Source organism: Microcaecilia unicolor, chromosome 4, assembly GCF_901765095.1.
Source record: "Microcaecilia unicolor chromosome 4, aMicUni1.1, whole genome shotgun sequence".
In the NCBI taxonomy this organism is placed as follows: domain Eukaryota; kingdom Metazoa; phylum Chordata; class Amphibia; order Gymnophiona; family Siphonopidae; genus Microcaecilia; species Microcaecilia unicolor.
In genome coordinates, this window is record NC_044034.1 from 278,507,164 (window position 1) to 278,519,398 (window position 12,235).

A 12,235-nucleotide genomic window follows, 5' to 3' on the forward strand; every position below is an offset into this window, starting at 1 on the left:
ACTCATGCTTTCTTTCAGAAATTTTCACACGCCCTAAAAAAAAATAAAATGTGCATGGTATCTTGCCAAGTTTTGCAAGTTCAGGGATTCTTGATTCTTACCAACTTTAGAGATGCCGTATATTTTACTTATATAAACCTGTTGTCAGTGAGGACCTTTCTCATGTCATCAGGAGAGTGAGTGAGTCTTATTTTCAGAGTTTGTCTGTTTGGATAGCTTCTGATCTGATGCAGTTGTGCTCTTTGGAAATGTAGTAATGCCATTCTAAAATATTTATATGTATACATATTTCTCAAATCAGTTAGCAAAGTAAATTGCTATAATTTGGGTACAATTATAAGAAGGAATTAAAAAAAAAAATCTAGGCCCAAAATATGGGTGATCCCTAATGACCTGGTCATTCTGTGGGTGCTTTACTGCGGGGATTTACATAAACGTTTAAAGCGGGAATACATTGTACTGCTGGAATTGAGCGTCTCTGTCACAAAATAACCTTAGATAAAGTAGTGTGGCTGCGATGTTAATTTACTTTAAAGGTAACACATAGCAATCAAATAAAGGAAAATAAATCTCATTGAGCAACTGCTCTTTTTCCAATAGATGAAACCAATTGTATAGCTAATGCCCATACTGTCCATCAGTTTCCCTGAATGATGGCCATTGATTTGAACAGAGCTGATGAAATTCAGTCAAGATGGTTAGTCAAATTTCTGTTGAACATAAAAGAAGTCTTGAAAGTAATGGGGGGTTTTTTCTTTTCCTGCAGATGGACAAAAAAGGAAGAAATCATTGAGAAAGAAACTGGACTCACTTGGCAAAGAGAAAAATAAAGATAAAGGTAAGTAACCCAACTCATTCAAAGCAAGTGCATATGGCAATCGAATGCACGCTCCACATTTCAGTCTGTGGTATTATTTTTTACTGAGGTTTTCATAAATATGATACACATATTAAAAAGAACAGCTGTCATTGATATAAATATTTCCTTCCAAAATTAATACTCCAGAATTTACAAAAATGTATGTATGTAGCTTTTATTATAATACACTTATAAAGTTAACAATCCACACTAAACTCATAAAAACCTTTCATTCATACCAGTCAGACCACATGATCCTGTGAACAACAGTATATACACTCGTGAAATTGAATAATTTCAATAAATAAGTCCAATGTGAGACTCCAAATGGCCACAAAACTCTTGCAAACTCTAGAATAAGAGTCCAAATCCAGCGATGTGTCCTTGTCAAATGACTCCACAGCTTGAACCACCAAATTGCATCTTTTAAATCACTGGATATCTCTCCCAATTAGAAAGTTTGTGTATTCAATGTAATCATCATATTTCAATATGGCCACTCACAAATACTCTTGAAATCGCTAAAACCAGTATTGTCATATGCGGAGCCAATTTGGGTAGTCTGGGTAGGCTGTCATTTCCTTTATTACTATTGGAGATGCTAGTGTATCGGCTCTCTCTGAAAAGGGCTGGAGGAAGTTTTTCTTCAATCCTCTGCAAAGAAGGGGGCATGAATTAAGAAAACTCCTGGGAGTAAGAAATATGGAGGTAGAACTAAAAGCTGCCAATCTTAACTTGAAAGCCTGTGAACAATTTGCAGGTGTTCTCAGGCAACCACAGGAAATACTATTTCTGTATGTGTAGCTCTCTGTGGGCTGTCCTCAAGTTTCCAGGGAAATTGGAACATTATTTTATTGTTTGAGTTTGGCTTTCAGTGCTGTTTTGTGGAAAATATTTCTCTGCTGGATTTTGGAATTTGCTTGATTCCAGTGTGTTCTGTAGACATACAGAAAAATATACAAATATTGTCTTAAATTTTAGTCTGTTAGTGTTACCTGGTCATGTGAAGTCATTAGCTTGCGTTCTTATTTCAAATGGAATACATTTATATAAATTGCTATAAATCTTGGAACCAATGTGCCTTTTTTTCTTGGGCTTGGGCTATGCAGTGCTGCAAAAACAACTGATAGGTGGGGGTATCGCTGATTTATGTAATCAGCTCCTAACCTGAAGATTAAGGAATGTCTGAATTTTCCCAGAACATATCTATATAAATAAATCCCACCTTGAACATTCTGAAGCTCACTGCAAGGCAGTGAAGCACTAAACTCCTGTAGTCTTCTTAGGCTAGGCTATCAGGACCACTCACCCTAACTCATAGACCCGCCCTCAGCCACGCCCCAAGCCATGCCCCATCTGGACAAAAAATGCTACCTCAACGTTCTGAAGACAACCTGCTGAAATCATCCCTAAACAGTTCGTTAGTTCATGGTGGTGAAGCCTTCCAAATCACTGTCTCTAAGCCCTACCCTCGCGTCAAACATCATGACGTCGAGGGCAGAACACAGAGAGTTAAGGGACTGCAACCCCCTCCAACAAACAATGAACCAGGCAGGGGGAGGAGTAGGGTTCCCTACTCCTCCCCCTGACTTGGAATCGCTACACACCCTCCATTGCCCCAGGTAAAAATAAGTACCAGCCTGCCATGAGTGGGACACCGTGGGGTACAAGTGTAACAAAAATTAAAAAAAAAAAAAAAAAACAACCTTCCATAATGAAGGGCAGGGGGGGTGTCTGCGAGAGACCTCTAACTGCCCCCCCTTCACCTGAACAACCCCCGCGCGACGCAACATCACCAAGCCCCTCCCCCAATTGACCGCCTCGCCACCCGCAACCGCTAATAGAAACTCTGTCTTGCCGCTGCTGCTTCTCCTATTCAGCAGCAGCAGCCAGTACATAAAGACAACTAAAAAAATCTCCTACAACGCATCTCTGTAGAGAACCATCTCAGATTGGCAGATGTCTCTGCAGCCGCTCTTCCTCTACCCTCAACGTCAGTGCCCCTGCAGGGAGACCCCGGAGGAACGCACAGACGTCAGAGGGGAGAGGAGGAGCGCCTGCAGAGACGTCTGCCAATCTGAGATGGTTCTCTACGGAGGTGCGTTTTGCGACAAGAGTTTTTTTTTTTTTTCTCTATCTACCGGCTCTTGCTGCTCAAAAGGAGAAGCAGCAGGGGCCGGCCACAGTTAGGATTTGCGGTTGCGGGTGGCGAAGGGGTCCATGAAGGCGCGGTGGGAGGGGCTTGGTGATGTGCCGGGGTAGGGGGGTTGGGTGATGGGCAAAGGGGGGGGGGGGGAACCTTGTTAGCGCCCATTTCATTTGTAACAGAAACGGGCCTTTTTTTTTTTTACTAGTATTACATATTTAACTTAATTTACCTCTATCAATTAATCTTACTGTATATTCCTTTCATTTTGTCATAGACTTTTCTTTTGTATCTGTTGCACGTGTTGCATTTTTCTGTAAGTTTGAAGGATGCAAGGAAAGGCAGAACCTCTTTAAATATAGTAAATCCCTGGGTACAGTGATCATTTTCTTCCCCCTGTTTTGTGTTGTCTGGTTGATGAGGGATTTTAGTGCTTCTTGTCAATGACCAGTCCATTTTTCTGCCTCTCTAAATGCATGCATGTTTCAGTAGAAAAACAACTAAGGCTGAAAGTCAATACATGAAACATCCAATGAGAGTTTGTTTCAGATCCATCCATTTTAGGGACCAACTGAATCCCTCAAAACTCCACATTTATACAGTATTCTTCTCCCAAGCTCAACCCAGCCATCAAAGTCATAGTCCAGGCCAGTGGTCACAAATTGTAGTTCCATCTAGAACCCAGCTAATGCGGTTCCTGAGCCCGGCCACATCGCGTCACCATTGAATGATGGCTGAGATTCCTTTCCCAGTGGTCTGTGAACATTGCTTCCAGAGCAGCCCAGCCCTGTCCACTCAGGGGTATGGTGAGATTTTGTCTCCATGAAGGCTTGTATTTTGGTTACAAATGCATCATCACAACTGTTACAATCAATTCAAGTGATCACTGTCAATTTTTGCAGCCCAGGGGACACATTTGTTGTGGGAGAGAATCAGGGTTGCAGTTGTCCTGCTATTGTGTATTGACTTCCATTCTTCATTTGGTATATTATTCATCTAATGATGTGACTGACCTTTAAATTCCAAAATATGCAATTAAACTTAAATATTTGTTTATTTAGCTTCATTTCTAACTTTCAGCTATGGGGTCTCAGCCATTTGCTGTGTGTTATTTGGCCATAGTAGACTGAAACTGGCAGCTGTTCATGAGCTTCTTGGAAAGAAAACTAATATCATTTCCTTTACCAGAAACTGCTATAAGGATAAAATTATTAATGATTTTTTTTTGCATTGCATTGCATCATTACATTATGTTTCATTATGCAAAGAAAACATTACAAACCCAGTTTTGGGCTTTTACAGTAGCATCTCTCTGCATCATCAGTTTGGTGTTATTTCTCTCTTTTGTTACAATAGTGATCAGTTCCCCCATATTGAATGGGATGGATAATATGGTTAATAGTTTTATAAAGAAAAACACATTGTACTGCTTTCTCGGGAATTTTGCCAGAACGCGAAAATTGAAATCCTGTTCTCACAAAAAATATAGTCAGGGGATCTTTACGCTCTTTCGGTAGTTATGTCAGTTAACTATCTCTTAAATACTATGGATGTTGTGTTTGTTAATTTATATGAATTTTCATCTATTTTTTAAAAAATTATTGAATTATCTGGTTTATTAAAGTCAGGGGTGGCTGAGACAGTTGCTTCAGGTAAAAGATTTTTGGGGGTGACAGCAAATGCACCAAAATGCTCCTACACTGGCAACCTCAGTTCACATTCAGCTAGCATCTAGGGTCTCCTTCCCAAGCAGCAGACGTTAGCATCTCCCCTACGGCCTGATCATGCTGCCCCCCCCCCCCACCCCATATTATTCTTTTCCTTTCCATCCCTTCTGCTTCTGCCCCATCTCACCTGACCTGTGGTGGTAATAACAGAAACAGTAAGCATGACACCTAAGAGCCCATGCACACCCCAAAGTCCCTGTCAGTCCCACTTCTTCCGATGCTGCGACAGGGAGAGGGGTTTAGATGGAAAATGCTGTACCTGCACAGGGATAAGCTGGAGGGATGATGCAGGCTCAAGTGGTAGGGAGAGGAAAGAGAAGGCAAATACAGGATTTTGAGGGGGATAGGGAGGTGGATGGAAAAAGCTGGATAGAAGAAGGGGGGATGTAGGAAAAGGGGACATTCTGGGCATGGGTGAAGGGGCATAAGGAGACAGAAGGCATATGTTGTGCATGGAGAGAAGATAGAAAGATGGAGCACAGTTGCCAGACTTGGGGGGTGCAAAGGCAGATGAAGGGGAGATGTAGGACATGGGGATGGGGCGTAGAGAGATAGGGGAGGAGACAAGATACCAAAGGGGAGGGGGTAATAAGGAGAATAAGGGAAGATAACATAGGAGGGGAGGAATAAGGAGAGGGAAAGGAGATACTGGAGTTTGGGGGGATAGGGGGAGAGAGAAGGGATATGCTGGTTGAGGGAGGAGAGGATGCTGGAGGGGAGAGATGGGGATTAGGAAGGATGAGGGTTAAAAAATCAGTAGGTAAAGAGTGAGATTTGAGGACTGAATGATAAGGAGAATGGGTGAAATCAAAGTGGATAGAGAAGCAGAAAAATAAGTGGAAGAAAACTGAAAGGATAAGGTCAATGCCAGAAATGGATGTAGGTGAGATAGTGTAGAAGACAGATGGAAGAGAAAAAATTGGCTAATGAATAAGAGACCCTGGAAGAAGAGCTAAGACAAGACAAAGGAAAGCAGGAACCAGAAAGTGGGGCCAGTTTTTGGAGTGTACACCTACTATCATATCTACCTGAAGCCTTAGCTAAACTGCTTCAATTGAGGGACACAAAATTCTATATCTATGCTGATGATGTACAACTAATTATACCCATTGAACCAGATCTACCCATGGCTTTAAATAAATTGAAAGCCTGTTGAAAAGTAGCTCAAAAGTGGGCAAAAAACAATAAACTGCCTGAACCTAAGGAAGACATTCTGTCAGTTTCTAACACAAGTTGACAGGTACCTGACTTCTAAATAACAATTGGGGAAGTATGCATGCCCCTTAAAATCACAGAAAGTGAAAGTGCCTTGGTGCTTTGTAGCTTTTACTATATGAGACGTGGGGTAAGGAATAATATATTGTAGAGGAATATATTCGAGTTATTCCCCAAGTTTTCCACGTCATCACTGTGACCCCTGACGCAGGTGCTAGTCACCGAAACACGGCCCGTGTCGGGTCTTTTTGTCAAGGCTCATTCATTAAAGAACTGTGTTCCATTTTTAAAGGCCCGTGGTGCTGTTTTTTTTGTTTGGACTTTAGTTTGTACTTCGTTCCCTCTCTTTTGTTATGTACAACTAATCATACCCATTGAACCAGATCTACCCATGGCTTTAAATAAATTGACTGCCTGTTGAAAAGTAGCTCAAAAGTGGGCAAAAAACAATAAACTGCCTGAACCTAAGGAAGACATTCTGTCAGTTTCTAACACAAGTTGACAGGTACCTGACTTCTAAATAACAACTGGGGAAGTATGCATGCCCCTTAAAATCACAGGCTAAGAATATTGAGATACTGTTAAACTCATTACTTGAATTCTGTCACCTATACAATCTTTCTCCATATAATTGAGAAGATGAGTCTGATCACAGTGGTCCTTGCCATGATAAAATCATGGCTAGAGTACTGGAATACTCTGCGTATTTGGAAAGACACAATGAGTTTGCAAAAGCTCCAACTAATTCAGAAAGTTTTGCAAAAGCTCCAACTAATTCAGAAAGTTGCAGTACAACTGGTAGAGGGTTGCAAACAGCATGAACATATCACACTTTTTCTGCAAAAAATTGCATTGGCTGCCAGTACCCTACAGGTCCAAATGTAAAACACTTTGGTTTTCAAGAGACAAAATGGGCCAGAGTACCTCAAGAGTAAGTTAGCCCTCTACACACCTTTGAGGCCTTCATAAAATGAATTAGCATGATGAGAACTTGCTAGTGAGCCTTCTCAGGAGTAGCCCCACACTCTAGAACTCACTCCCATGGGGGCTTCATCGGATTCGAGACCACCTGTACTTTAGGAAACAGGTGAAAGCCTAGCTCTCTTCCTAAGCCTTTAATACATGTGGCAACTTGGTGCATTTGAAGTAGCTGAGTGGAGGAGTTGCCTAATGGCTAGTGCAGTGGGCTGAAAACCTGGGGAACTGGCTGTATTCACACTGTAGCTTCTTGTGACTCTGGCCATGTAATTTAATCCTCTGTTGCCCCAGGCACAAAAATGTAGATTGTGGGCACACTGGGTAGAGAGGCCATTTTACTAAGCTGCGGCTTAAAAAGGCCTGAATGCATCCTGCAGTAAGTTCACAATTTGTGCGCGCTACTCACATGTCTGGGTCAGAGAGTGGCCATTTCTGCACTAATCAGTGTGTCCCTATTACCCCATGCTAACTAATTAGCGCAGGATTATCCCACGAACTCTGCAAAATAGGTGTCGTATTCTTTTTTTTAATGGCCTCGCTAATAGCGACAGCACATGGCCATTAATTGAAAAATTAGTCTTTTTACTGCTGCAGTAAAAATGGCTTTAGCATGTGGGAAAACCCCATGTAAGGGCACACTAAGGCCATTTTCTACTGTGGTTTGGTAAAAGGACCTCAGAGAAAGGTGCCTGCTTATAAACATAAACCATTTTGTTATATAACACAACAATCTCTCTAGAATAGTGGCAATTGGTACTTTCTTATGACTATGGTTCTGCGAAGTGCATAACATTTTAAATAAGGACAAGGGGAAAAACCTCTGAAAGAAGCCCAACCACCAACCCAAATAATCATTTTCAAAAACGAGGGTTGAGGAAAATCAACTGGCACCAAAAAAATCCCCTTGTTTCTTGGGTATAAAATGCTAGCTTCACAGAACTGACTTGGGATGGATCCACAAAGAACAGTGAAAAACTACTTAACTTAAACTTCAAGTGGTAAACAACGTGTAAGTGGTCGGTCCGTCACACTGACTTTGGCCAGAGTTTCGCTGTAAATAGCTGTCTCAAGGCGTGGGAGACCAATAGTATCAGACACGTTCAGCCATAGTCATATGAAAGTACCAGTTACCACTAATCTAGAGAGATTGTTGTGTTGTATAGTACTAGTACTCTTTCTTCCTTGTTGTGATATGTGCTTATTGATTATTAAAGAACCATTTTAGTTATACCATAGAAAGGCATTATATCAAATCCATGACCCTTTACCCTATGCCACATACCCTTTAACTTAAACCAGTTCCTCATATCTTATTCATCCACTAATGTTACCACGTAGAAAACAGTAGAGGAAAAAAACCCTCTCACAGATGGTGTCCAAAGAGCTATAATTCCAAAAATCTTCTGGAACATTAAAAGAGTGCTCCTTCAAGAATTTCTTTTCAAATTCTGCCACATATGAATTAGCGATATTGGGGGCCATGGCCAAGCCCATCGCTGTGCCTCAGACCTATTGGAAAACTATCCACCAAATCCAAAATAGTTTTTTGTGAGCGCTGTGGTGGCCAAAGTAAATATAAAATGATTTGGAATGCGTCTCGTCTCTGGATAAGAATATTCCAATTGCAAGATATTCGTATATATAGCGTCTATATCTAACGTTACCATGACAATTTCATTTAAATCTCTATCAAAGAGCGCCAGCCACTTTCTAAATATGTAGATTATTTCTTTGTACCCTTTGTACCCTTTGTACCGTCTATTGAATCATATGTATGAGATTCCTCACAAATGATAACATAGTTATCGCTAATTTATATGTGGCAAGATTTGAAAAGAAATTCTTAAAGGAACACCCAGAGTCCCTTTTAATGTTCCTGAAGATTTTTGGAATAAAAGCTCTTTGGACACCATCTGCAAGAGGGTTTTTTTTCCTCTACTGTTTTCTACGTGGTATACTTTATCCGTGAAGGTAGTTTCTTCTGTTTTGTGACATGCACAGATGTTGCCTAATAGCATGTGGCCATTAACAAATAATTAGCGTGTGATCCCTTACTGACACTCATTTTGTAGGCAGTAAGGTCTTACATGCTAATCCCATGCTAATCAGTTAGCACGTGGCAATGTGGCTGTGTTAACTGATTCACACTGTCACTCCCACTCTCCGTCCCAAGACACGTCCCCTCTGAGAAATTCAGAAATATTTTTTAGTGAATGGTATGCACGTGCACATTGCGATTTTACTGCAGGATGCTTCAGCGTGTCTCGCGGTAAGGCCTTTTAATCTATGGTAAGCGCTTGGTGCAGCCTAATTAAAGGACCCCTATACACAGAACTTTGTATTTATGGGATATATCAGGAAAGGAGCCACTAAATAATTAGAGGTCCACTGAGCTGTAGTAATAAAGTATGCCCACAATGAAAGCAGTCATTAAAATGCTCATTTTATATCATATGATATCCCGAATATTTATCAATGTGCAGACACCATGATGGTAGTAGTAATAATAATAATAATAATTCTAATGTCCATCACCACCATGAAAATTGATGTGCAATGTATAATAATCAAAATCTGCAAATGGAACTTCAAAGGCTTCAAAGACTATGTGGAATCAAATAAAGATAAGTAATGAATGAACTTATCTGGAGAAGACACCATCCCCGGTCCTTTACTGATATATCCTAGAAATACATATATCAGTGCACACACCAAGGTTGTGTTATATAGTTGGGGCCAGGGTCATGGATTTGATTTACCTCCTTTCTGTAGGTGTAGCCAAAATGCTTTACATGTACTGTATGCAGCCTGGTTGGCTCACAATCTGAATTTTGTACCTGGGGCAATGGAGGGTTAAGTGACTTGCCCAGTGTCACAAGGAGCTGTAGTGGGAATTGAACCCAGTCCCCAAGGTTCTCAGCCCATTTCACTAACTATTATACACTTAAGTGTACACTTGCCCATGAAAGTGACAGTATTCTGTACACTTACTTGCTGAAGTGGTGCATATATGTTGGTGCCCGGTTTAATTGCCCTTGTAGCATTTATAGGAATTGGGAGATAGAGGCTCAGCTACCTAGGGTTTTCTGGCTAAGAAGGGCAACTACTTGTGTGATTGTAGTGGAATATTAATATGGGTAGTGCTATATATATATAGATCAAGATTCAAGTTTATTGATATACCACCTAGGAATGGACGTTACAAAGTGGTTGACAAATCAATTAAATTCAAGTAGGTAGAAATGAACTACAAAACAGGAAAGAAGAGGGAAAACGTATAGTAAACAGAAAACCAGCCATGAAGACAACATTCCCAGAATCAGCAGGCAATGAGTGCGAGGGCCAAAAGCCAGGGTGAAAAGGTAAGTCTTAAGCTGGGCTTTAAAAGTGGGCAACGAGGTTTCCAGCCACAGTGCCAACAGGACAGCATTCTCAGAAATAATTCAAACATTCTAAATTCAGCCTTTTGTGCTCAAAGTACTTTCTAAATTATCTTCATATAATTAGAATATTCAGTGCCTCCAAGATTTTTGTTCTGGGAAAATCTTTTAATATAATACTGTTGTTGCATAATAGTATTTCATCACTTTATATCATTTTCATAAAGTGCCACCAAAGGTAAACCGATGGATCATTCAAAGGACCCAGAGTGCTTTTTTGCTTAGGGCTACGCTTGTGTAATTTTTTTTCCTGTGACAGCTGGTCGTCTCTTGAAGTTGCAAGATACTAAAACCTCAGCTAAGAGATTTATTGCTTCAAAATTGCACAAGCAATCTTGACTTTTGAAGCTTCTCTGCCTTTTTTTTTTTCAAGTCTGATCCTTAAATTTGGCCCACTTTCTTTTGCCACTGTTACTACTTAACCGGTGTATCCTTTCTACCATGAGCCCCTGGTCTAGGGTTTTATTTATAATATACAGTTTGCACTGTATTTTGGGAATGAAACCTGTATGCCATATGAATACAGTCCATATTTATGCTCGTCTTTAGTGTGCTTGTAAGCCTCTTTGGAAGTCACTAGTAATGCCTACAAGTTAGAGAAATGTAGTATTTTTGAGAGCTTTTTGAAAGAGAAGGGCGCCCATCTTTCGACACAAATTGGGAGATGGGCGTCCTTCTCCCAGGGTCACCCAAATCGGCATAATCGAAAGCCGATTTTGGGCGCCCTCAACTGCTTTCCGTCACGGGGACGACCAAAGTTCCCGGGAGTGTGTCGGAAGCATAGCAAAGGCAGGACTGGGGCGTGCTTAACACATGGGCGTCCTCAGCCAATAATGGAAAAAAATAAGGGCGTCCCTGACGAGCACTTGGCCGACTTTATTTGGTCCATTTTTTCTTGTGGCCAAGCCTCAAAAAGCTGCCTGAACTGACCAAATGACCACCGGAGGAATAATCGGGATGTCTCCCCTTACTCCTCTAGTGGTCACTAACCCCCTCCCACCTAAAAAAAAACTTTAAAAATATTTTTTTTGCCAGCCTCAAATGTCATACCCAGCTCTCTGACAGCAGTATGCAGGTCCCTGGAGCAGTTTTAGTGAGTGCAGTGCACTTCAGGCAGGCAGACCTAGGCCTATCCCCCCTCCCCTACCTGTTACACTTGTGGTGGTAAATGTGAGCCCTTCAAAACCCACCACAAACCCACTGTACTCACATGTAGGTGCCCCCCTGTCCCCCCTTAGGGCTATGGTTGTGTTGTACATTTATGGGGAGTGGGTTTTGGGTTGGCTCAGCACCCAAGGTAGAGGAGCTTGTACCGGGAGCAATTATGAAGTCCACTGCAGTGCCCCCTAGGGGTGCCCGGTTGGTGTCCTGGCATGTTGAGGGACCAGTGCACTACGAATGCTGGCTCCTCCCATACAAATGGCTGGATTTAGTCATTTCTGAGGGTGGGGTGTCCTTGGTTTCCATTATCACCGAAAACCAGGGGATGACCTAAATGATGAGAGTTGGGCGTCCCCGCTCATATTATCGAAATGAAAGATGGCCGCCCATCTTGTTTCGTAATACGGGTTTCCCCGCCCCTCGCCAGGATGTCCTGTGAGGACATCCTCAGGAAAACTTGGGGCGCGCCCGTTCGATTGTGTCCCTCTTTGTGAGCCAGCGAATTAAGTTTGCAATGTTTATTGCTACTGCCGTTGTGTAATCAGGAAGAAGGAAAATTGTACCTGGCAATGAGCATAGCACTTTGCTATTCATGTGTAGCCAAATGGTAAGATGCTTCAGGGTAGAACACCATTTTCAAATATTGTCTTGCCAATATATGAATTTTGTTGGCTAAATGTAATTTTGTTACCTGCTTCTCTTGTGGTTA

General features: G+C 41.5%; 1 protein-coding gene across 3 annotated transcripts in view; it reads left to right on the forward strand.

The window, feature by feature from the left end:
* ARHGAP6 (Rho GTPase activating protein 6) overlaps nt 1–12,235 on the forward strand; it is an 817,167-nt gene that overhangs the window by 737,027 nt on the left and 67,905 nt on the right. For all 3 annotated transcript variants that reach the window (XM_030201605.1, XM_030201606.1, XM_030201607.1), the window contains exon 3: nt 767–838. In XM_030201605.1, coding sequence (XP_030057465.1) covers nt 767–838 — 72 coding nt within the window. The remainder of the gene's footprint in view (nt 1–766; nt 839–12,235) is intronic.